A 26,862-nucleotide genomic window follows, 5' to 3' on the forward strand; every position below is an offset into this window, starting at 1 on the left:
CCCTTTGAGCCAGTGGTTCAAACTTGTGGACAGCACGAGGAGCAGCACAAACGTTTAATTTTATCAATCATTTAGATTTAGTTTTATTTATTTCGAAATGTATAGGAATTAGGTTGGTAGTGGTCATACAAAATCCAGTTGATTTGATCAATACAGGCAACTATTTAATCTTTTACATAGATTAATTAATACTTCATTTTCTCAACTGTAATTCAAGTTGATTCAATAGTTTTACTTGAATAAATCAAAATTCGAAAAAAGATTATTTTTCGAGTAAAATTGAATTTTATTCGTCCTTAATCAAATACACACAACCAAGATAATATGTCATTGTTATGCCTCACGGTATATGAGGATCATCTCCATCCTGCTACAAAAGTTCTTCAGTTTGTTCGAATTGTTAGATTTGGCTTGAAATTAAGTTGGCAAGTTGGAATTTCATCTTGGTTGGTGGCCAACTTATTGGAAATTTCATCTTGGTTGGTGGCCAAACTTTGAATATGGGAATTTCATATTTGGTGGCTAACTTGTACACATTGGAAAATTCTTTGGTAGGTGGCCAACTTATTTTTCATGTTTGATCCCTAAAATATTAGGTTATTTATAAGTTTAGTCTTTAAAACTCAACTATAAATAGGCCTAAGTATTTCATTAGAAATCATCCCAAAAACAAGTTCTCTCTTCCTCTTGTATTCTTCATTCTCCCACTTTGGGAATTCTAAAGAATTCCATTTGTTGTAATATTGGCGATATAGTGAAGTTATCATCCGGTGTGATGCCCCAGGAGTAGACGATATTCTCGTCGAACCTCGTAAATTTGGTGTGTTCTCTCATTTATTGTTTTTATTCGGTTTTTTCCATTGTGTTTCAATATTCAATAGTTTGACAGGTTTATCTGTTGTGCAACCTTTAGTGGTTTTGATCTTGACATTTTAGGTCAATTTTGAAACTACGTTCGTGTGGGAAATAACCCGATTTCCCCAACAATTGGCATCAGAGCTTCAGTTGAGGTTATCCTGGTGGTTCCGTTGCTGAAAAGATACAGTTCGTGCTATTGAATATTGTTCGATGGAATTAAAATGCCAAAATACGGATCAGTTGAGACATCAAGCTCTTCATCCGGACCGGTGAGGAGGATGATGTCAAATGCAAATTTCTCGGTGGAGTTGTTCGATGGGTCCGGTCATTTTGGCATGTGGCTAGGTGAGGTGTTAGACGTTTTATTCCAACAAGGTCTAGACATCGCCATTGAGAAAGAAAATCCCGAATATATGGAGGAGAAAGAATAGGGAACAATCAATCGTTTGGCGTGCAACACGATTCGATATTGTCTTTCCAGGGAGCAGAAGTATGGCTACAAGAACGAGACTTCTGCAAGTAAGATGTGGAAAGCATTGGAGGAAAAATTCCTAAAGAAAAGCTCTCAGAATCGTCTCCACATGAAGAAAAGATTGTTCATATTTGATTATCAACCAGACACCAGTATGAATGAACACATCACTACATTCAATGAGCTAGTGGCAAACTTATTGGGCATGGATGAAACCTTCAAAGATGAAGATTTGGCCTTGATGTTGTTGTCATCTCTTCCAGATGAATTTGAGCACCTTGAGACAACACTACTTCATGGTAAGGATAATGTTACCCTTAAAGATGTAACTGTTACTTTGTATAGTTATGAGCTCAGGAAAAAAACCAAGAAGGAGAGCAAGTACGAAGCAGCGGAGGCCATGGTGGCAAGAGGTCGCTCGAAAAGTCAAAAGCCAAAGTGGAGAGGGAGATCAAAGTCGAAGTCCAGACTGGGAAAAAAAGAATGTGTCTTTTGTCATGAGAAAGGCCATTGGAAGAAAGATTGTCCGAAGCTGAAGAAGAAAGGAAAAGCTGCTCCAGATGCATACGTTGCAGAGCATGATGCAAATGACTCTGACATATCATTGGTTGCTTCATCAACAACATTCCATTCAGATGAATGGATGTTAGATTCGGGTTGCACCTATCATATGTCCCTTAATCGGGAGTGGTTCTCCGATTTAGTAGAACTAAATGCAGGAGTTGTTTATATGAGCAATGACAATGCCTGTAAAACTATTGGGATAGGTTCAATTCGATTGAAGAATCAAAATGGATCAACCAGAGTTCTGACGGATGTCTAATACGTGCCCAGTTTGAAGAAAAATCTCATCTCGTTGGGAGCCTTGGAATCCAAAGGCTCAATAGTCACTATGAGAGATGGAGTTTTAAAAGTCACATATAGCGCACTTGTGATGATGAAAGGCATCAGGAAAAATAATTTGTATTACTACCAAGGTAGTACAATTATTGGAGCAGTTGTAGCAGCTTCCGGATGTGATGATTTGGACACAACCCAGTTGTGGCATATGCGGTTGGGACATGCTGGAGAGAAATCCTTGCAAATTCTGGCAAAGAAAGGATTGTTGAAAGGTGCAAAGACTTACAAATTGAACTTTTGCGAGCATTATGTTCTGGGAAAGCAGAAGAGAGTGAAGTTTGGCACCACTATACATAATACAAAAGGTATTGTGGATTATATTCACTCAGATGTATGGGGTCCTTCAAAGACATCGTCTTTGGGAGGAAACCATTATTTTGTAACTTTTGTAGATGACTTTTCTAGAAGAGTTTGGGTGTATCCGATGAAGTCTAAAGATGAAGTGCTTCGAATTTTCCTGAAATGGAAAAATATGATCGAGAACCAGACTGGTAGAAAGATATAACGTCTTAAGACGGACAATGGAGGGGAATATAAAAGTAACTCATTCTTTGACGTTTGCCATGAGTATGGTATTGTTCGACACTTCACTGTTAGAAATACACCACAACAGAATGGGGTGGCAGAGCATATGAATCGAACACTATTGGAGAAAGTTCGATGTATGTTGTCTAATGTTGGCTGAGGCTGTGACATATGCTGGCCATCTCATCAATCGTCTGCCGTCATCAGTGATAGAAGGAAAAATACCATTTGAGGTATGGTCTGGAAAACCTGCTACTGATTATGATTCCTTACATGTATTTGGATCCATTGTTTATTATCATGTGAAGGAATCCAAGCTTGATCCAAGAGCAAAGAAGGCTTTCTTTATGGGAGTCACCCATGGAGTGAAGGGATTCCGTCTTTGGTGTTTAGACACCAAGAAGATAATTTGTAGCAGAGATGTTACCTTTGATGAATCTGCCCTAATAAAGAAGGTAACAAATAAAGCTGTCCACACAAGTAGTACTCCGCAGCAGGTGGAGCATACTCCAAAATAGGTGGAGTTTCAGCAGACGATGATCCCAGAAGTTGATGCAGCTGATTCTTCAACTCCAATAGAAGAATTAGAAAATGAAGAGGTTCAAACCCAAGAACCATTGGAGACACCATAATCACTTGCAGTTACAAGGCCAAGAAGAGAAATTCGTAGACCTGCTCGATTTGTTAATATGGTGGCCTATGCTCTTCCAGTTGTTGATGATGATATCCCTATCACTTACCAAAAAGCAATACAAAGCTTGGAAAGTGATAAGTGGAAAAGTGCCATGGATGAAGAAATGCAATCTCTCCAAAAGAACAATACTTGGAAACTGGCTCAATTACCGAAAGGTAAAAGAGCAATTGGATGCAAGTGGGTATTTGCAAAGAAAGATGGATCTCATAGCAAGAAAGATGTTCGTTACAAGGCACGGTTGGTAGCTAAAGGCTACGCTCAAAAGGAGGGAATCGACTACAATGAAGTATTTTCCCCTGTTGTGAAGCATTCCTCCATTAGAATATTGTTGGCCTTGGTAGCACAGTTGAATTTGGAGCTAGCTCACCTTGATGTAAAGACGGCTTTCTTGCACGGTGATTTAGAAGAAGAGATCTATATGACTGAGCCAGAAGGATACAAAGATGGTGGTTATGAGAAATGAGTTTGTAAGCTGAACAAATTGCTATATGGATTGAAACAATCTCTGAGACAGTGGTACAAGTGATTTGATAGCTTTATGAGGAGGAAAAAGTACACTAGAAGCAAATATGATCAGTGTGTGTATTTGTAAAAGCTCAAAGATGGATCTTTCATTTATCTTCTCTTGTACATTGACGATATGTTGATTGCTTCGAAGAGTCAAAAGGAGATAGACAAATTAAAGGCTCAGTTGAATCAAGAGTTTGAGAAGAAAGATCTAGGTGAGGCCAAGAAGACTCTTGGTATGGAGATAAACAGAGATAGACAGAGAGAGAAGCTTTGTTTAACACAGAAGCAGTATCTGAGAAAGGTATTACAATGTTTTGGCATGAATGAAAATACCAAACATGTAAGTATCCCACTAGCTTCTCATTCGAAACTTAGTTCTCAGTTATCTCCTAAAACTAACGAAGAACTAGAGTATATGGAAAAAGTTCCATATGCTAATGCAGTTGGAAGCTTGATGTATGCAATGGTGTGTATGCGTCCTGACATTTCACAAGCTGTTGGAGTTGTGAGCAGGTACATGCATGATCCTAGAGAAGGACATTGGTAAGTTGTGAAATGGATTCTACAGTATCTCCAACAAACTGTGGATGTTGGTTTAGTTTTTGAACAGGATGAAATACTTGGTCAGTGTGTGGTTGGATATGTTGATTCCGATTATGCTGGTGATTTGGATAAGCGTCGATCAACTACTGGGTATTTGTTTACTCTTGGTAAAGCTCCAGTAAGTTGGAAGTCTACATTGCAATCTAAGGTGGCATTGTCTACTACAGAGGCAGAATACATGGCAGTTTCAGAGGCTGTAAAGGAAGCAATTTGGCTTAACGGATTGATGGAAGACTTAGGAGTTGTTCAAAGTCACATTAGTCTCTATTGTGACAGTCAGAGCACTATTCACTTAGCGAAAAATCAAGTCTACCATTCAAGGACTAAGCATATCGACGTGAGGTATCACTTTGTGCGGGAGATCTTTGAAGAAGGAAAGATTCTACTTCAGAAAATTGCTTGAACATGATTAACATCCTGAAAGTATGAACACCTTCGGGTGTGTGGCGCTTGTGAGCGCAATTAGAGGCACTACAAATTTGGAGAGTTGAAGAAGTTGAGTAGGCTTGGTAATTTCAAGCCAAGGTGGAGATTTGTTAGATTTGGCTTGAAATTAAGTTGGCAAGTTGGAAATTTCATCTTGGTTGGTGGCCAACTTATTGGAAATTTCATCTTGGTTGGTGGCCAAACTTTGAATATGGGAATTTCATATTTGGTGGCTAACTTGTACACATTGGAAAATTCTTTGGTAGGTGGCTAACTTATTTTTCATGTTTGATCCCTAAAATATTAGGTTATTTATAAGTTTAGTCCTTAAAACTCAACTATAAATAGGCCTAAGTATTTCATTAGAAATCATCCCAAAAACAAGTTCTCTCTTCCTCTTGTATTCTTCATTCTCCCACTTTGGGAATTCTTTAATTCTTCTAAAGAATTCCATTTGTTGTAATATTGGCGATATGGTGAAGTTATCATCCGGTGTGATGCCCGAGGAGTAAACGATATTCTCGTCGAACCTCGTAAATTTGGTGTGTTCTCTCCTTTATTGTTTTTATTTGGTTTTTTCCATTATGTTTCAATATTCAATAGTTTGATAGGTTTATCCGTTGTGCAACCTTTGGTGGTTTTGATCTTGACATTTTAGGTCAATTTTGAAACTATGTTCGTGTGGGAAATAACACGATTTCCCCAACAAGATTCATTCAATACTTCATTCTTAATCTCCTCCGGTAATGGAGCAGAGGGACCTGCCATCGAGTAGAAACCGACCAAAGACCTGACCGGCTTTTCGAGCTCGATATACCGTTGCTTGTGAACCACCTTCTCTTGTCCCTTCCAATTACTCAAATACTCTCGGATCGACTCTCTTGCAGAATCTATCGTTTGTCTGAATTTAGCGGCATCCTTGGGATCCTTAAGGGACATCAAGTGCCTTCCACTTTAACACCAACAAACATTGGTGCAAACAAAGCTTAATAAAGGCAAATCAGAAACATAAACAATCAATTGTTTAAATATATACCAGCACTGCACATTGCACTCCCAAAGAGAACCTACATTCAAACCATGGAGACGGCATCGTCGGGTAGGGTAATCACAAACTCCGAATACGGACTGTAAAAGATACAAAAAGAAAAACGAATACCAGCACTGCAGGTAAAAGTGTTGTTGGAAATTGTTGCTTAAATTTATTTTCAGTTCTCTTCTTTGAGTTGATATTAGGGACACAAATCTTTGCTGTAAGATTAAGATTCATTCTGTGCTTTATCTCAGAACAATTTGGGTACCTTACATGAGTGCAGTGGCGGATCTAGAAATTAAAAAAATGGGGTCCAAAATTTTAATACCCTATTCTAAAAAATTTTGGGTATGCAAATTTTCTTTTTTTTTCTATTCCTATTAACAAATTAAACTAAATTTAACACTTTTCTAAAAATAATGGGTGTGCAATGGAGTCATGTACATCCGCCCCGGCATGAGTGTGTTAAAAAATTTATATGATTAGAATTCACTTATATAATAAAAACTTTATATGTTTTTTAAAGGGTTATATTAGGTGGGTTTAATAATTGAGATCAAATTTTTTAAATTAAAAATAATTCATTTAATTTCCCTGTAAAAAATCTCCTTGTTTCCTCCTAGATATTAAAAAAAACCCTTTTTAATTTTGATGAATAATGCTACCTTTCACAAGTGTAATTGTTTGGCACTTTGGTCTTCTAAAATATTAATAATAAAAATATATTTTAATACTTTAAAATTTTGTAATTTACTCCTCACTATCAGTTGGGCAAGGTTTATTACAAAAACGATTTGCAGTAATGAAATGTTGGGTCATAGTAATTTATTCCCAACTTTTATATTTGATTCTCTTACTCAAATATCACCTAATAAAAATTATTTTTCATTTTAACAACCATAGACGATTAATTTTCAAATTGGTATTTTTTTTCATGCTACATAGGTAAAGGTGTGTTCTGTAGAAATCATCTTATACCATGCAAGTAAAGGTGCGTTCTGCTAATGTGACAGAAGACGCGATTTGCAAGAAGTGGCTTCCGTTGATCTCGATTAGGTTGAATTGAAATGAAAGAAAAGAAAAAGAGGGACCAAAAATATGAAAAAAGTTTATGAATTTTGTCAAAAAAACAAATGTTTATGGTGTGTATATTAATCTTATGTTCATTCACTCAATAAATATATATTTAAAAATTTATATTTAAACAATTGAAAACATACATATCTAGGGTTTGAAAATCCCATGAACTTCTCAAATCTCACATTGCTTATACACGTGCTCGTGCAATTATGTGTCTTTGACACACACTACGGATATTTATTTTTTAAGGATAAAATTCGTACAGATTTTTCATATTTTTTGCCCCCGGTTTATTTTTCTTTCATTTCAGTTCAACATGTGTCTGGTGGCCAAAAAAATTGCTAAATTGAGAAATAATGTTCCATAAATGTTAAAATGAAAAATTATTTTTAAATGAGATATATTTGGGTAAAAACGTCTTTATATCTCTTTAACATTGGTTGAGCTCAACTGTTTCTGCATTCTTCTCTCCTTTCTATATTTGATCAAACTCTTCCATCCAACTTTTGTGTCTCAGAGAAGATGTTGACTAAAGCGAGTCAGAAAAAGAGAGAAGCCCATGGAGAAAGCCTTGCGTGTTCTTGAGATGCACAACATCTGAATTCTCGCCGGTAAGGCTTCTCAGGCATTTTGGCCGTAAAGTAGCAAAGGGTTTAATCAGAATTTTCAGGCCTCCTCCTCCTAAGGTTACCTCTTCTTCTTCTTCAACAAGACCTAAGCCATTTGAGGCTCCGGTTGTTGATTGTCATAGAACCGCTGCTATTGAAGACTGCATACAATTTATCAACTCTTCTGCTTCTTTGACGGGATCCATTTCTGTTTCTGCTACTTCTCATTGAAAACTGAGTATATATATATGTACCCGTAGCTATGTTCAAATATGTCACTACAACAAAACTGGCTTTTTGCGGCGTTTTTCTTTACCTATAGCGGCGTTTTTAAACGCCGCAAAAAACACCTGCGGCGTTATATTGAAACATTTAGATGCATAAACTCATCTATATCAAACTCATCAAGAACTTCATCTTCTTCCATAAAAATTGAAAATTTTTCATTTTCAATATACGAATATTCTGTTTTACCTAAAAAAACAGAAATTGAATCGGTTACCTCTAAACAAACAAGCTGAGTTCTTCACAACAAATAGCAGTAGATTTATCAGTTTCGTATTTATGGAATATCCATTTCAAATGTTAATTCCTAATATTGTAGAGAAAGTGAAAAATTAAATATAATAATTACTATAATATATAAGAGATTTATCCATTTCGTATATAACTCAATATTGATGGTGAATCCCTAACTAATAAACTAATTAATCAATGCTCAGGAATCCTTTATTTCAATTGTTAAAACTTTAGTACTGCATTTATTAAATCTAAATGTGATGAATTCACCAAGACAATTCCAATAATCAACAACAAGGAATGAAATGTTATGAATGAATTCAATCAAATATGAATGAATTCAAGAGAAAATTACCAATGGGTTTCTGTCTTAATGTTGAAGTTGAAACAAAGCACAGAACACAATCAATGGTTCTATTCGACCTGAACACAATCAATGGTTCTATTCGACCTGCACACAAAGAATACATTCAGTTTCAATACTTTAATTTAGTTGGTAGTTTAACACAATAGATATACTATAAGATAAAAAAATGAAAAAAAAATACTAATGCTGTCATTTTCTATATCTGCCATCTAAATCTGCCCTCCCATTTTGATTTTTGTTCCATTTTGATTTTTGTTCCACTTCCCTCCCATCTTAATCTGCCATTTTCTATATCAAGAAAAGAAAACCCTCAAGTCCTAAGAAAACCTCAAGTCAATTCACTTCTATTAATTTAAAGGCAATTCACTTCTAAATAGCAAATTCATGTAATGAAAAATTAAAGAAACTGCAGAAGATCGTAGAGATATGAAAATTAGAGTAACTAATTGTAATTTAAAGGCAATTCACTTCTCAAGTCCTAAGAAACCTCAACATGACTATCAGAGACAAAAATGGGTAGGTTCTCAACAACTGCCAAATTCTAGACATGAATCGGCATTTTACTGAACACATATTTTCTCCTCTTCATAAAACTTTAATCTCAACAAATCAATGATCTCACAAGGACAAATATAAAACTTTAAAGGAGATGGTTTGATGCATATAATAAAAAATTGTGGCATCAATTATCGAATAAAAAATGGCATTCACCTTCGCCATTTAAGTGCAGTAGTCCAATGATCATCAAAACAAGATGGACGTGCAATAGGCAGACTAAAATGTTGACTTTACTGAAATGATGAAAAAAAATCACAATCATCTTCATACGTTGAACAGAGAAAGATGGTGTTTAAGGATCTTCTGCAGTATCTAACCGACTTGGTTTTTAAGATTGACAAAAAGACAGAGTGCGACTGCGAAGAGAGACATACCGGAAGCTGACAGAGACGCAGTGGTGCTAATGGTTTTGAAAATCTTCACTGTGATAGCTGTGCGTTGGGTAGGAAATTAGAAAAATAACAATGAGAAAATTAGGGATTTGGAACCGGGCTTGAGGGAAGAAGACGGAGGACCTTGCCCTTAACAACGAATGGTGACGGAGATGGGATGAATGGCCAGCGGCGGGGTTGAAAGAGAGAAAGCAGGAGGCTGGGGGCGCTACTCGTGAAAAAGGAAAAAGGGATCGATAGGTTTTGTGATATAAAAGAAAAAGGGTAAATAATTTATTTTGCGGCGTTTTCTAACAAAAACGCCATGGTTGATAACGCCTATTGTGGCGTTTGTTTACAAACGCCGCTAAAGTACATTATATAGTGGCATTTTTTAAAAAATTTCACTATGAATGAACCAATTGCGGCGTTTGTAGATAAAAACGCTAATAAAGTAGATCTTTTAGCGATGTTTTTACTAAAACGCCACGATCGAAAAGGTTTAGTGGCGTTTCTTAACAAACGGCACTATAAACTAACACTATTACGGCGGCGTTTTTTAAAGAAACGCCATAATTTCATAAACATTAAATGTATGGATGAACCTATTACGGCATTTTTTGTAAAATCACAATTATGGATGAACATATTGCGGCATTTTTGGATACAAACGTCGCTAAATACCTTTATTTATATAAGATTAACAAATTTTAAATATTTAATTTCTGTTGCACATAAACTAAATTTACTATCATGTAGTTTTATCTATTTAACAACAACCATACATTTTAATTAAGACATAAGTTATGCATAAAAATACTTAACAACAAAATACATTAAAATTTAGAAACATTCAACTTATGCATAAACAGTCTTCACCATATTGTTCACTACAATTTAGTTGTGCTCCTTCGTGGGGAAAGGACGTAGGAAATCTGTTTTCCTTGTTTGACGATGCATAGTTAAGTTTTTCCTCCATGTAAACTCTATATGGAGAAACTTTTCATCCATTTCACCAAATAAATCCCCTACCTCCGGGTCACCAAGAAGACTCCTTGCGCGCTTAAGTGCTTCACTTGAAACAAATAACGAACTTCCACCTACATTATGAAACTTGATTGGAGGTGGCTTGGGAAGTGAATCACTTGTTGGAAAAAATTAAATAGATGATAGAAATGTTTACTTGGAGTAACAGTAGAGGCAACGTCGTATTGAGGATAGCTCTTGCTTTTGTAATTGAAGATTCTTTCAATGCCACAGAGTTACCAAATTCGGTTGTAAACATCAGATATTTATGCACTCCTCTATCATCATTCTAAATAAGCTTCGAACATCCTATATACGTGCCATCTATGAAATTTTAGAGTACAAAATGAAAAAATAGCGGCATAAACTTTCAGCGATTATTACCTTCAATTAGGAGATCGACCATAGAAGGGTATAGAGCAATCGGAGTTCCATTCGACTCATCATCGATTTTCGATGGCAATTTCGGACTGATAGCCTCCCAACGATAATTTGATCCATCGTCAGTGCAAATACGCCACGTGGACACTCCGACGATAATTTCTCTTATGCAATGCAACACCTGCTCTTTTTACCACAACCATTTTTTCACGTTTTCAAAAGCTAATATTTTCCTATTCAAAACCTATTATTTTTCTATTCGAAACCGGAAAACAATACTCCCAACCAGTAAACCAGTAAAACATTATGTGTAGATATGAGAAAGCTATTATTTTTATCAATTACGTTATCTTTCAAGGTTTTCCTCAATTTCATAATACCAACAAAAAATAAATGAAAAAGTTCAGTACTGAGAGAAGGGATCAAACAGTGTAGTCGTGAGATAATTGTTCGTCGGTGAGAGGGTCGATTTGGTCATCTGAGAAGACAGAAGATCACGTCGCTTGGAATTGTTTTAGGGTCGTTGTTGTACCAGAGAAGTCCATTTTGAAGATAGTAGCGTTGAAATTATTTTAGGGATCAGGAAGGAGAAAAGGGTCCAACATATATATACCCTTTTTCCGGCGTTTTTAAAAAAAATGCCGCTAAAAACCACTATAAACGATAACCCAAACGCCACTATAAACTAACACTATTGCAGCGGCATTTTTTTTTAAAGAAACGGCACAATTTCATAAACATTAAATGTATGGATGAACCTATTACGACGTTTTTTGTAAAATCACAATTATGGATGAACATATTGCGGCATTTTTTGGATACAAACGTCGCTAAATACCTTTATTTATATAAGATTAACAAATTTTAAATATTTAATTTCTGTTGTACATAAACTAAATTTACTATCATGTAGTTTTATCTATTTAACAACAACCATACATTTTAATTAAAACATAAGTTATGCATAAAAATACTTAACAACAAAATACATTAAAATTTAGAAACATTCAACTTATGCATAAACAGTCTTCACCATATTGTTCACTACAATTTAGTTGTGCTCCTTCGTGGGGAAAGGACGTAGGAAATCTGTTTTCCTTGTTTGACGACGCATAGTTAAGTTTTTCCTCCATGTAAACTCTATATGGAGAAACTTTTCATCCATTTCACCAAATAAATCCCCTACCTCCGGGTCACCAAGAAGACTCCTTGCGCGCTTAAGTGCTTCACTTGAAACAGATAACGAACTTCCACCTACATTATGAAACTTGATTGGAGGTGGCTTGGGAAGTGAATCACTTGTTGGAAAAAATTAAATAGATGATAGAAATGTTTACTTGGAGTAACAATAGAGGTAACGTCGTATTCATTGAGGATAGCTCTTGCTTTTGCAATTGAAGATTCTTTCAACGCCACAGAGTTACCAAATTCGGTTGTAAACATCGGGTATTTATGCACTCATCTATCATCGTTCTAAATAAGCTTCGAACATCCTACATGCGTGCCATTTATGAAATTTTAGAGTACAAAATGAAAAAACAACGGCAGAAACTTTCAACGATTATTACCTTCAATTAGGAGATCGGCCATAGAAGGGTATGGAGCAATCGGAGTTCCATTCGACTCATCATCGATTTTCGATGGCAATTTCGGACTAATAGCCTCCCAACGATAATCTGATCCATCGTCAGTGCAAATACGCCACATGGACACTCCGACGATAATTTCTCTTATGCAAGGAAACACCTGCTCTTTTTACCATAACCATTTCTTCACGTTTTCAAAAGCTAATATTTTCCTATTCGAAACCTATTATTTTTATATTCGAAACCGGAAAAACAATACTCCCAACCAGTAAACTAGTAAAACATTATGTATAGATATGAGAAAGCTATTATTTTTATCGATTACGTTATCTTTCAAGGTTTTCCCCAATTTCATAATACCAACAAAAAATAAATGAAAAAGTTCAGTACTGAGAGAGGGGATCAAACAGTGCAGTTGTGAGATAACTGTTCGTCGGTGAGAGGGTCGATTTGGTCACCATAAAACACAGAAGATCACATCGCTTGGAATCGTTTTAGGGTCGTTGTTGTACCAGAGAAATCCCTTTTGAAGATAGCAGCGTTGAAATTATTTTAGGGATCAGGAAGGAAAAAGGGTCCAACATATATATATACCTTTTTTGCGGCGTTTTTTAAAAAACCGCCACTATAGTACATGTTTTTGCGGCATTTTAGTAACAAATGCCACTATTGATCAGCCCTATTGTAGCGTTTTTCTAAAAATGCCACTATAAACAACCATATTGTGGCGTTTATAAAAAACACCACTAAATTACTATTTTATAGCGGCGTTTGTTGCACAAACGCAACTCTAAACAACACAATGGCGACATTTTATTCATAAACGCCGCTAAATTACCAGTAAATAGTGTCGCTTGTTGAAAAAACGCCACTATAAACAATCATATTACGGCTTTTTTATAAAAACGCCACTAAATTACTACTTTGTTGTGGCGTTTGCATAAAAACGCCGCTAAATTACTACTCTGTTGCGACGCTTGTCGACAAAATGCCACTAAAAATAACTCTATACTAAACGCCGCAAAATTACCACTCTATTACAACGTTTGTTGTAAAAACGCCGCTAAAGTATCATTTTGTGGCTTTTTTAATGTAAACGCCGCTATATCCTGAAATTTTGTGGTGTTTACTCTCCAAACGCCGCTACAGAACACTTTTGTTGTAGTGTGTAGTGTAGATTATGTTTTTAGTGGTAAGTTTGATGGAATTATTAAGCATCACTTAGTACTAAATTGTGGTCACGGTCGCCGTTGTGGATGTGTGGCCATTACATCGTGATTTATTTCCTAAAAATAACTATGTTTGTATATTGCGGATGCGATTTGTGGTGTCGTGATGACCTTAAAAAATACGATGTGACCATTACGCTACTCTGGGGCTGCAATTTAATACTATCCTAAAACACGTTATGTGAATCTTCTTTTTTTCCTTCTGAAAAACAACGAAGTATTTTATATCATACTATGTTTCGATAATATCTTATATAAAGATGGCATCGGTTAGGGTTGAATATGGTTTTCTGCTAATTCAACCCGATATCAGAAGTATACTTCATCCACACTAGTTCGATTCAAAATTTAAAACATAAACATGCATCTGATCTCGGGTCAGATTAGAGATTTTTTTCACCCTAGACTCAAACTTGACCTAACCTCATCCTTTACTATACTTATTTAACTCGAATCCGAAATTTTAAAAAAATCTAGTCAATCAAATCGAGTCAATTTAGAAGTCGTCGAATCCTCATTAAATTACGATACCTAATCTTATAGCATGCCTTTGGTTTGATGCCTACTTACACACACTTCATATAAGCATATCATATGACCACTTCAACAATAACAATTAATTGTGTTATCGATTTAAATTTATTATTAATATTATAAAAATAAAATTATGGTCGAGGGATCAAAATTCAAATTTTAACATGGTAGCGGGACTAAAACTGGAACTAGACCTCTGTGTATTCAGAGGTTTTCAGATCAATCCATTTGTAGGCTTGATCTAGGGGTGTATTCGGTTCGTTTTTTACTAAAAATTGAATCGAACCGAAATAAATGATTTTTTAAAATTTAAACCGAAACGAATGGTTAAAAAACCGAATTATGTGAAATCGATTTTTTCGGTTCAGTTCGGTTCGTTAATGCGGTTTTTTAGGTTCGGTTCGTCGGTTTTTCAATGAAAAATTCACTTGAAACTATAAATTCAAAAAAAAATTGTCTATTCGGTTCAATATGGAACAAGTGGGTTCCATATGGAAAACTCGAACAGAACCGAATCAATAGAATTGATTCTTTAAATCAACCCGAAACCGAACCGTTTAAAGATGAAACCGAATTGAACCGAACCGTTTTACTCGGTTTGTGTTGGTTTTTTGATTTTCTTGGTTTCGTTGCTCAACGATCCACATTGATTAATCAAGGTGGAGAGCAACAAATATTCCACCATGAAGCTTAATAGACATATTAAAGTTATTACAAGATTCAGAGAGGACAAAAACACAACAACAAACACATGATGCTTTCCAAATCGGGCGTGTGCATCCTGATTTGTTAGCTTTGTTGTCATAGAATTGGTCGAGCATGCTTTGCTTTCTTCATGGTTCGTCCTTATTGTTTGTCGATTGTCATTATTAATAATTAACTATTAAATATTTTTAGCATTTCTAAAATAATCTTTGAAGTATAAGGGATATTATTCTCTTTTAAGGATCTGAATTCGAGCAATATGTTATCAATAAGTTAAGGATATTTTGAATAAATGTTACACTTTCAAAAAAAGGTAAAATACACAAATGGTCCCTCGACTGAGAAAGTTACAAAATAGTCTTTTGACTATTGAAAGTTACAAAATAATTTTTTGACTGAAAGGTGTTGCTTTGTTATGTCTCTGACTATTAAAGTTATAAAATAGTCATTTGACTATTCATATGTTTCAAACTCATCTTTTTTCGTTAAAAAGTTGGCGGTCGTCTGAGTTGAACGTCAACCTGCTCATTGAGATATGATAAAATACGATTTCATAACCGTTTGAGTTGTATTTTGTGGATAGAGTCTTAGTTTACATTATGTCGTTAAGCTAGTGCTTGAAACATTATATTGTTGTCAGTGTTTGAAAGCAATGGCAGTGCCAGTAGACATCATTAAAATATGATTATCATATCTCTGTCAACATGTTAACGTCTAGCTCAGACAGTCGTTAATTTTCTTAACAAAAAAGATAAGTTGGAATATATGAATAGTCGGATGATCATTTTATAATTTTTAATAGTCGAGTGATTCAACAAAACAACGTTTTATAGTTAGGGAACTCAACAAAGCAGTGTTCTATAATCGAAGATTATTTTATAAACTTTTAATAGTTTGATAACTCAACAAAACAGCATCCCGAGACCATTTGTTTACTTTACCTAAAAAAATCATACGTACAATATTAAATTTCCAGGGAGATCATATTCGTCAAGCTCATACATTAAAAGCCGATCAACTATGGAACTGTTAAAAGGGTAAACAAATAGTGATCCGATTCATGATATTCCATCACCAGCAGAAAATATACAAGCACAGTACGTAGTTTCTGTATAATCACTGTTGCATGGAATGTTGCAATATGTATACACAGAATAGTGATCCGATTCATGATATTCAATCACTAGCAAAAAATATACAAGAAGCACAGTACGTAGTTTCTGTCTAATTACTGTTGCATGGAATGTTGCAATATGTATACACAGTAACTTTCTTTTCTTTTCATACAGAGAATTCGTCAGACAAGATAAATAAAACATGTTAATTCAGTTTTTCATTGTTGATAATTCAATGCTTTAAAGGAGACGAGCACATAAATTCAGAACCTAACTGTTGAATTAGTCTACCAACCAAAAATCAACCTGCCAGCCAGGCTGCCACTTACCAACATCATAAATCCAAATATCTAACTTCAAATATATCTTTTAATTGCATAATTAATATAGTTATATATAATATATATTTACATGATGAACTCATCAAGCAAGGTAGATCCACATGTATATGAGTGTGGACACGTGTCTATTATGAAATTTAAATTTTCTTCAATTTGTTATTTATTTTGTTGATGGTGTTCATCTTGAGATGATCAGTTTCGTAAAACTGATCTTGTTTCTGCAAGTTGCCAAGAATCCAAATAAGAAACCCCCTCTCTCTTGTTTATTGCTTCCACTTGCACAAACTTTTGCTGCAAAAACCATTGTTGTTGAAGGAGCAAGCGAAATTGGCAGTGACGCCATTGCTACACTTTCAAAATGACGGTGACGAAGGGAGGAGCTGAGGATTATTCAATTATTGTGGGTATAGGAAATAACCACTTTTAAGGTTATTAAATTATAATGTTGACATAGTATTGTATTCTAGAAAACTCTGGCTGCTCTTTTTTAATTCACTATTTTTTTTTCTTTGGTCGATAAATGACGACATCAATCTTAATATTTATATTATTTACTTGGGTATATACTTGGTCATAAAAAGAGTAATATCTATATTTGTGTTTATGTTCCATATTAGTTTATATGGATTTCCATACACTTATTTAATAGCTTCAATTAAAGTTCTACTCGACAATGAAAATTTAATTTGTGATGATTAAATATAATAAGATTTAGAGAAATTACATGGTGTGGTGTGTTTTCTATACAAATAAACTCTACCAACACTAAGACCTCTACCAACTTTGCAATTTTGAGAGTTGTCGACAACTTTTGATTTTAAAACTTGAATCCATGCTTGGCAATAAGAAATGGCCAGTAGCTCAAGTCCAAAAATGGGTATTTAGACCTCTTCTCCATAACTGATTCATGCTGTTCATCTTTGGTCTTTCATTCAATCAATTGAAATCTTTTAATTAGCTTGAGCATGATGAGGCTCGAGCCCTCTCGTGCTAAACATCTAAATATCTGAGTGTTAATCTAGTATTTTCTCACCAGTTGAAAACAGGTTCCAGACCACGGTTCCAACCAAATAAAGCCCAACCGAAACCTTGAAGACGTCGTCCCATGAACCTGAGAATGGTCAGTATTAAGAAATGGTTAGGTATTAGAATGTGTAAAGATTCAATCACAATTAATGAGGGGACACGATCAAATCACAAGTTTCCATGAGCAATGTACTATAGGCAAGCACACATAGAATATGATTCTATCAGAAAAATCCAACTGACCGCAAGTCGTCTTTGGCAAAGACAGTTTTAGTTTATCACTCGGTTTCCCGAGGTTAAAGAAAATATGGCATGATCAACTTAAGAATCATAAGAGCAAAGGTATTACATAGGAGCAACTCTATCACCTCTATTGTCGGATGTCACCAGTAGGTCCAGAGCCAATAGTGAATTGAACTTTTTTTTTTCAAAAAATTAAATGCCATATAAGTCATGATTCATTCACTTCAACTGGGTAAACTTTCTACTTCTTACCGTGTTGCAGGATGTAGCCGGTTGCTGCTGTTCCAAAGACCCCTGCTAGTACTCCAGCAGTGTTCGATAAACCAAGTAATACTCCCTGCAAAGAATAAATAGAACAAAAAATAAGAAGAGAGAGAACTTTCAAATCTCTGAACAAGGTTAAGAGGAAACCGATGTCAAGAATCAAACATAACCCAAGTACTACAACAGCAAAAATTTGTGCTTAGAGGAAGCTTATTTGGATAACAAAATCAATTCCCAGCCATTAGTGTAAGCTTCCTTGTTTATTGAAGGATGGTCTTGGAGAACAACCCTAGGACATCAACAATAGCAAAGAACTAAAACTTACGGAATATCGAGGAACAATATCTTGATGGTTTGAATAAAGGCCAGACTGTGAAAACGCATCAGTTCCCTGTTGAGGAAAAAATGGAAATCAGATATGCCAGTTGCATACAGTTGATACGAGTAAAGGGTTTTTCTTCAATCAAAGTGTGGGGGAAATGGTAGTAGAAGATATTGGCGTATATAGAAACTAACTGAGAACAAATTGGTGGGAGGGATCGGGTCAAACCCGTCATGTATAAATGGTTCATAAAATGAAAACTGTTGATAGAGGAACTAAGCTACCAGTGGTTAAGTGGAAATTTAAGGAAATCAGAAGATAGGATAACTAAAACAAAACCAACATTAACTCTATGTTTCAAAGTTTTACAAGAAACAAACCTGACTGCATGCCATACACAAAACAGCCATAGCAGGAGAATCGACATGGCTCAGCTGAGTTAGGAAGAAAGCAGGGCCAAGAAATCCAATTGATTGCATAATCTGTAAAAATAACGATAAACTTGAACAATGCACCATAAGGGTAACTCCGGATGAATGCATATATGACTCTTAAGGAAACATATTTAATGAAAATTTCATAATCTGCAATATTGGAGTGTGTTTGAGAAAAATGAAAATTAAGATACCTTGCGAACAGTAGTCACAGATAAACCTTTGCTCACAAGTGTATCTGCAATCCAACCTCCAAGGTTTGCAGAAAATGCCATTGTAAGCCAGGGTAAAACACAGAAGAGCCCCGACTCGGTGAGATTGAACTTCAGGACCTATATCGTATAACAAAACAATTTATGCATACCATTGTGACAACTCATAGAAGAAGCATCAGAACATAATGTTGTGACTGCTTCGCTTTAGGTTTCAAAAAGTGGGAAACAGAAAAAAAAAAAGGATGCAGTTTCATAGATAATGATAAAACCAGACCTAATCAGCTAAATTCTTACGGTGCTTATTAAGCATTATGAATGCTATGCTTCCAAGAATAACAACAGTATGCGTCTAATGATGAAATCACTTACTTGATTATAGTACGTAGGCATCCATGTTAAGAGAATAAATGTTCCCCAATTGTGACAGAAATGAGACACTATAAGGGCCCACACAGGTGGTTTTGATAAGATTAACTTCCAAGGTATTGTTTTAACTGGCTGCTTGGAAATACAATTGGAAACAATAAGCTTCTTCTCTTGCGGCCGAAGTTGAGGATCATCATTAGGTGAACTATAAGCCTACAGAACAAAGAAGAGATTAATGGCATTTGGGAGATATTTCCAAATAAAATCAAACACTTACCCTCAACTGAATCCTTAAAAAGAAGCAGAACTTATGATCATCCAAAAATATGAGGTACGCTTCATTTTCATTGGCATCATTTACCTTGTTTATCCATAAAGCAACCCAGACTGTCCCCAGGGAGCCAAAGGAGTAAAAAACCGATGGCCATCCATACTGATGTATCAAGAATGGTGAAAATGCAAAGCCAGTAACAGAGCCAAGATACATTCCACTGTAAACCAATGCTAATGATCTACTCCTTTCAGCAACAGGAACCCATTTGGACAAAATATTGTTCATGGCAGGCATGGCAACACCCTGAAAACGAAACAATACCATATACAATAACAAAAAGCTAAAGAGTTCTTAGATAAAATTTCAAATTAGGCTTATGTATATACACTAAGAGCTGATGAATTAATCAGTTTTTGATTGAACACTAGTAGTAAAGAAGCAACCTCTCCAATTCCCATGAAAGCACGAACGACAAGCAGAAATGGCAACCCCAATTTAGCTGCAACAGGAGTAAGAGCCGTAGCAATGGACCACCAAATCACCCCAAATCCTAAAACCGACTTGCCACCTACAGTGTCTGCCCATATGCCACCAGCAATCTGTCATTAACTACAACATAATTAGCAAGAAAAACCCACAAAAACTTATACTTTGGATTAACAGAAAACCAAGATTCCATCTCAAAACTAAACCTTTTAAAAAAGGGTTTACAAAAAGAATTTTTCTAAAAAAAAAACAAAGAAGAAGAAGAAGAAATTATTACCTGAGTGAGGAGATAACCCCAGAAAAAAGATGATTGTATTAAACCAACAGTTGATGGGTTCCAATTGAATTCGGCTGACATGGGAAGTATAGCAATGCTCATATTTACCTGCCAATCAAGATCTGTTTAAAGTTGATAATGCAAATAATAACAAAGCTTTAGCTGAATTAAACCACTTGTAATTCTAATCTATTATTGCGATTGTGGAACTAATGGTCATTTTCAAAGATATTTGACTATTCTCCAAGAATCAAACCAAAGAAAGAACAAGGTAAAGTAAAGCTTACTCGATCCATATTACACAGCAAAAAAGCTGAAAAACACAAAAGAACGATAACCCAACGTTTGGGGAACTGTTCCCACCAAGGAACCGTAGTGTCCAAATCATCCTCACTCGAAGCGATATCGTTTAGTCCATCTTTGAACTTAACCGAATCTCTTAGGGAGTCGAGTATGTCTCTGACGTCTGCGTGTACTTTCCCGCTTCTACTTCTTCTTCTTCCCTCACAAACAGAAACACGGGAAAGGCGGCAGCCATGGAGGGAGTAGAGGGGGATCCGGTTCAGGGATCGGGTCGGGTTGGTCTTGTTCCCGGAGGAGATAGTACCGGATGGCGATTTGGGGAAGTTAGAGGAGGAGAGGAGAGCTCTGAAGCTCATGGTAACGTTTTGAATTTTACCACTTCACAAACAGAGGAAAGGAGATATTTGTAAGGTTAGAGAGGTGGAGGTAATGGGAGCGATATTTAAGGGGAATGGTCGGAGGTTTGACACGTGTACTTTGTTGGATTAACGGAAAAACGGCTTTTGGACTCTTTTTTTAGACATGGATTGGGCTTTGTTCAATTATACAAGGCCCCCGTAAAGAAATGAAACTAATCAAATCTTACCTAATGTATATCTGTCAGAATGAGCAACCCATTTCTGTTATGTTTAGTTTTCCCCTCCTGTGATTCGTTTATATGTATATTGAGGTATAATCTATTTACACCGTTTAAAATTTTTCAATTTTATATATTTTTTAATTATTAGAAGAATGAAAATAAATGATTACGATTAACAATATAAAGATGAAAATAATTTTACTAAAAAAGTGAATTATCCTTAAAATTTAAAATTTTAATCCCATCCATTACCCTCAATTGATCAAATTATCCAAAAAAAACATATCGTTATATTCTCCGCCATGCTTTTCAAGAAGGAAAAGATGAGTACATTCCATACTAGTCCAGCGTAAGATGAAAATAAGAATAGACTTGTCATATGCAAGCAAAACAAATAAAAAAAAATCATTCAAAGAAAATACTAGCTCGTAGAAATATAAAAGAAACGCATGCAACTTAGCACCACGTCAAAAGTATACTGGACAAAGGACATACAAACTAAGTGCCCATTCAACCTAATAGAAAGCTTCGTAGATAATGAGATAACACGTGTGATTAATATGGGTATTATGTGATTAACATGAAAATAGTATATAAAATAATATATTAGTGTGAAAGCTTCATCAGAAGGGAAAATCCTTTGATCGTTGGATTGAGGCTTTCTTATCATAGCAATTTGGTTAGGTACGTTGTACTTGTACATGTAAATTAATTGGACAAGTTGTGCATTTACAACCAAACTAATATCAGGCTCATAGATGAATGTTTGATTTGGAGGGGGAAAACTAATAAAGCTTGATGTGGAAATAAAAGTTTAAAAATGAAAATTATTAAGTCTGGAAATTCAAATTCCTGTACATAACTGTTACGAGAGATGATTATGAATTCATACACAACTTTATGGAGCTAATATTTTTACGAAAAACTTGTAAAATATTGGATGGAATTTAGCATAAATTAGTTGTTAATGGGATTTTTTAATTAGTATCGGATAAGTACAAGATAATATAAATTCAAAGATAACTTTCAATAATTTGATATTAATGGTTAGACTTCTAATATTTTTTATTCTAGACTGAGACTTAAAAGAAATAACTATTCTCCTACCACCTTATTAGTTTAATTCGTGCTTTAAATTACATACTCAGTGAATCCGAGAAGAAAGGCATATATTCCGCGCAAAAACAGATCACACAAAACTGTCAGCAACACCTTCAATTAAAATACCCAAAAAAAATGCCGTCACAGAAAAGGAGCAGCGAGTTGCTTCTGCAGTTTATAATGGCGAAGTGCAGACAGCGTTTGACTTTGTTGAAACCTCGGGAACTGTCCCGATATCCATTGTCCAAATTCCTACATTCCTGGAATCTCGCTCTCCATTTCGCTTTTTTCACGCTCATTCCAATGTACGCATTTAAAGTTTAAACTCCCCAACTCTGCATTCTTTTGGATCTCTCTCTCTCTCTCTCTCTTAGTTTTTCCCCTTTGCGTTCCATTTCAAAAAGAAATCTGATATTCAGTTCTCACGTCTTTTGCATGTCCAACGCGTTTGATTGGTTTCTCACCATTTCAAGTTTCCTTCTTTTTTTTTTCTTTTGTTGTATATAATCCCAGGGGTTTGCTTTGTAATTTGTTGCTAAGTGGGAGGATATTGAATTCAAGCTTGAAGGGAACCAATCAAATCGGTAACTTCTTCAAATTCTTGGGTTTTGTTCAAAATTTTCATTTTGTTTTTTTGTTCGTCAAATGTTTGATAAAAATCTTGGCATTACCTTAAAGGTTAAACGAAAACTTTTATCCTATTTGCTGAGTATATTGGTTTATATTTCCCTTTGTGGCAAGTTTTCTTTTTACTAGTTTAAAGCAGGGCAATTTCTTGTTTCTCAAATCACAACTTATGCACCTCAATACAATTTGCTTCAAAAGATTCTACTTTTGGCACTGTTGCTTCTTTGAAGTTCAGCTACTTACTGCTTTCGAGGGGCATTAATTTACTTTCTACTAGCTTCTTTTCATGCTTTATAAATTAGAATCGTATCACTTGATTGGCAAATTTTCATTTTTAGCAAAGGAAATTTGGAGCTGATAATTCCAAATCTAATGTTTCTTTTCATGTGCAGGTTAGTGATATGTCGAATATCAAACTAGATGAGGTTGTCTTCCATGATTCTGAGGAATCAGAATTAAGCTCTTGGAAGGGGAAAGTGACATCAGATGAAAAGGTTAGTAGAGTATACGAGATCCTAAACACTATACATAAGGAAGGGCAGAGGTCACCTATCAGTATCACCGCAGATGTCGAGAATGGAACACGGACTGATAGGTATTACCGATATGTTTCGACTTCTAATGGTTCATTATTCATTTATCTCTGAACTGCTATCTTGTTGGAGTTCTCTCTTGTTAACTGTATGCACGCTCATTTTGCTAATTGGATTTTGGCATGAATCTGATATGTACTCTCTACATGTCCAAGTTTGAAAGACAAGAGGTTGGCAGAATCGCTAAATAATGAGATGAGTCGATAACCATAGTTGATCACTCCTTGTCTTATTGTTTTTTTTTTAAAACTCAAATAAACTCTTCTGCACAAAAACTTCTGATCTGGATAAGGATTTGTTGCTTTTATTTGAAAATTTTAGTTTCTAGATGTCTCATAATTTATGTACAGTACCAAACTACTAATGAATATTTTTGCATTCATGTTTTTTAAATTAATATGATTATATTTAGCACTTTAAAAGTGACTCTTGTCTGGTCAATTTGATGAATATATCAATCACTCTTTCATCAGGCTATTTAAAGGGAACGAAAAGCATGCACGTGTAGTAGTTGGAAGATCTGGACCTCTTATATCCGGAACAGCCTACTGCATTTCCTCGTGCAGCATGATATTGCTGAATAAAGTTGTTCTCTCAAGTTATAACTTCAATGCAGGAATATCATTGATGTTTTATCAGGTAAGAAACTGCATTTCAATAGTTTAATAGCATTGCAAGTATGCAAAAATATTGTCATGAGAGCCATAAGTAAGTTTCCCTCTGCTTTATCATGTTATTAAATTGAAACTGAAAAACCTGCAGAACTCTTACCATCTTTGAACATTTCCCGGCAGCATTAATCTCGACTGTAGTTACCATAAAATATTGCCAGTGCAAGTTCATTATTTTTACTGTATTGCAATGCAGAATGTGATAGCTTGTCTAGTCATTGCCATATTGGGTCTATGTGGAGCAATTTCGGTCGAAAAGCTCAATTGGAAGCTGATCAGGGTTTGGATCCCTGTAAATATAATCTTTGTCGGCATGCTTGTGTCAGGAATGTATAGGTATGTTATAGGCTGCCTCTAGCATATTCCTTAATTTTTTTACACAAAAAGTACAGAGAAGTTGAGTCCTAACTCCTAACTATACATTTTGTGTTTTCCATTACAGTTTGAAACACATAAATATAGCAATGGTGACCATTCTGAAGAACATGACAAATATTTTAACAGCAATAGGAGAATATTATGTTTTTCGAAAACATCAAAATCTGAAAGTCTGGACAGCGATGTTTATGATGGTAAAGTTACTCCTAAATGACCTCCATCTGATTCTTTAGTGCAAAATCAAGTCAAAACTCTTCCATAAATATAAACTCCCCTCAAATAGAGAAAATCTCTTATAATCATGAATGTAAATTTTCCCTTTAGTCCGAAATTTTTCAGAGATTTATGTGTCATTGTGCTGCAGATTATCTCTGCTGTCAGTGGTGGTATTACAGATCTCTCATTTGATGCCACAGGGTATACTTGGCAGATTTTAAATTGCATCTTAACAGCTGGCTACTCGGTATGCCTCGAGTGTATTCATTATATAGGCAACTCATGATTTTAAGATCACTAATTTCTAGTTTAGACTTTGGAAACCATAGTTTTTGTGCAGATCTATACGTACTGTATGATTACCTTATGAGTTACGTTTGAAATGGTGACAGCTTACTCTGCGGCTTGTCATGGATAAAGCTAAGCAGGCAACCAAATCAGGATCACTTAATAAAGTGTCTATGGTTTTTCTGAATAATTTCTTGTCTCTGCCCTTTGCCATCTTCTTGATTTTTGTTTTGAACGAATGGGAATATGTAATGAACACGTGAGTAAACACCTTAACTTACAGTTCGTCATGGTTATATAAGTTTTCCATCGTGCAAGTATCATCTTCTGCATTCTGACGATTTCAGTTTTGGTTTTTCAGCAATGTGATTAGATTGCCAATGTTTTGGGTTTTCGCAACAGCTAGCGGGTTGCTTGGTCTTGCCATTAGCTTCACTTCCATGTGGTTTTTACATCAAACTGGACCAACCACTTACAGGTATTTGGTTTTGTGTCAAAAAAGAGTGTCTCGGAAATATATGGTCCATTGATATCCTTTATGCTCACATATATAATTAGATATCAATCCGCTTTTATACGTGCAGTGTATCCTTTATCCGTGCCAGAATGTTACAATCACAGTAACAATGACATCATATCCTTGTTTTACAGCCTTGTAGGTTCCTTGAACAAGGTTCCCATCTCTATAGCTGGACTCGCGTTGTTCAAAGTTCCAGTCAGTATACCGAATCTGTTCAGCATACTCTTTGGTAAACAAATCGACTCTGAATTTACTATGAACAAAATGCTTATGAAACTTAGATCGTTATGTTGATCGATGCATGCTCCTTCCAGGTTTATTTGCGGGAATAGTATTTGCCAGAGCCAAAATGTCATGATCCAAGAACAAGACCTTGGGTGAATAAGATGAAGCAAACAAGGCTTCTCTCCTACTGTAAGGATAAATACACAAAACTTTTCAAAATGGTAGGAAACAAAATCTGATTTCAATCTTAAAGGAGTAAACATATATAATATCACTGCCTTAAAATCACAACTTCATATACACAACCAGGAAAGGTTATTTGTTTACACAATAATTTTCACTTTCATTGTTTAGGGCATGTTTTTCTTTTCTTTTTCTTTTTGAGGAAACAACCAAGAGAGAATGCTATACATATATAGGAATTATGAGGAATTCCCTTGTAACTTTATTATTTTTTCTAATAACATGTAACTTTCTTCTTTCCCCTACCATTTTTATATTTTCCATTGTTTTGTGTATTTATGGACAAAGACAGGTAAAAGAGAAATAGCTGTCAAGTTGTTAGTTTGATCATGAAACCTTAAATCTCTGGCAACTAGAAATTCACAAAGAAAATATGGGTGCAAAGATTTTCAAGTATGAGAAAATAAAATCCAAATTGAGTTTTATCTCCAATATATATATATATATACATGTCCCTTTAACTTTATCATATTAATCAATTACAATGTACTACTCATAAATGACATATATTTGTTTTGCAACATGTTGTACAACTTGATTTACAAGTTGCAAATTGATTTGATTTATAATATTTCCCATGAGATATTTTTTATCAAAATTTGACTCATTTAAATTTTATTCAGAAAAAAATTCTATATGAGAAAAACTTAAATATAAGATATTTTAATAAGCATTAATGTTGCTTCATTAAAAATTTTATCAAAAACATCCCAAGAAAAACATAATTGACAACATCACTTAACATCTTTGAATCGATGTATCTCAATTT

General features: G+C 35.0%; 2 protein-coding genes and 1 long non-coding RNA gene across 5 annotated transcripts; 1 reads left to right on the top strand and 2 right to left on the bottom strand.

Annotated features, from left to right (window-relative positions):
- Window positions 1-8,589: 8,589 nt before the first annotated feature.
- LOC120144085 lies at window positions 8,590-9,584 on the bottom strand. The gene is made up of 3 exons (XR_005518011.1): window positions 9,528-9,584; window positions 9,307-9,386; window positions 8,590-8,679 (listed from the first exon to the last, which is right to left on the bottom strand). It is a non-coding gene; the product is annotated as an uncharacterized LOC120144085 (long non-coding RNA).
- A 7,521-nt stretch (window positions 9,585-17,105) lies between these two features.
- LOC120144100 (sodium-dependent phosphate transport protein 1, chloroplastic-like) lies at window positions 17,106-21,035 on the bottom strand. The gene is made up of 10 exons (XM_039158253.1): window positions 20,636-21,035; window positions 20,349-20,456; window positions 20,029-20,184; window positions 19,673-19,888; window positions 19,315-19,524; window positions 18,925-19,062; window positions 18,677-18,778; window positions 18,300-18,365; window positions 17,963-18,047; window positions 17,106-17,552 (listed from the first exon to the last, which is right to left on the bottom strand). Exons 1-10 carry the CDS (start codon window positions 21,005-21,007, stop codon window positions 17,455-17,457), a joined length of 1,551 nt encoding a protein of 516 aa, XP_039014184.1. The 5' UTR covers window positions 21,008-21,035; the 3' UTR covers window positions 17,106-17,454.
- Window positions 21,036-22,835: 1,800 nt separating this feature from the next.
- On the top strand, window positions 22,836-26,203 carry LOC120144033 (GDP-mannose transporter GONST2-like). 3 transcript variants are annotated; one of them, XM_039158194.1, is made up of 10 exons: window positions 22,836-22,937; window positions 23,352-23,554; window positions 24,026-24,191; window positions 24,420-24,559; window positions 24,666-24,795; window positions 24,966-25,064; window positions 25,210-25,364; window positions 25,467-25,583; window positions 25,757-25,854; window positions 25,940-26,203. In XM_039158194.1, exons 2-10 carry the CDS (start codon window positions 23,361-23,363, stop codon window positions 25,981-25,983), a joined length of 1,143 nt encoding a protein of 380 aa, XP_039014125.1. In that variant the 5' UTR covers window positions 22,836-22,937; window positions 23,352-23,360; the 3' UTR covers window positions 25,984-26,203. The 3 variants fall into 3 exon arrangements, with proteins under 3 accessions (XP_039014125.1, XP_039014127.1, XP_039014126.1); XM_039158196.1 differs by having other exon boundaries at window positions 24,666-24,771; XM_039158195.1 differs by having other exon boundaries at window positions 22,840-22,916.
- Window positions 26,204-26,862: the final 659 nt, after the last annotated feature.

This window comes from Hibiscus syriacus, unplaced genomic scaffold (assembly GCF_006381635.1).
Source record: "Hibiscus syriacus cultivar Baekdansim isolate YM2019G1 unplaced genomic scaffold, ASM638163v2 tig00110879_pilon, whole genome shotgun sequence".
NCBI lineage: Eukaryota > Viridiplantae > Streptophyta > Magnoliopsida > Malvales > Malvaceae > Hibiscus > Hibiscus syriacus.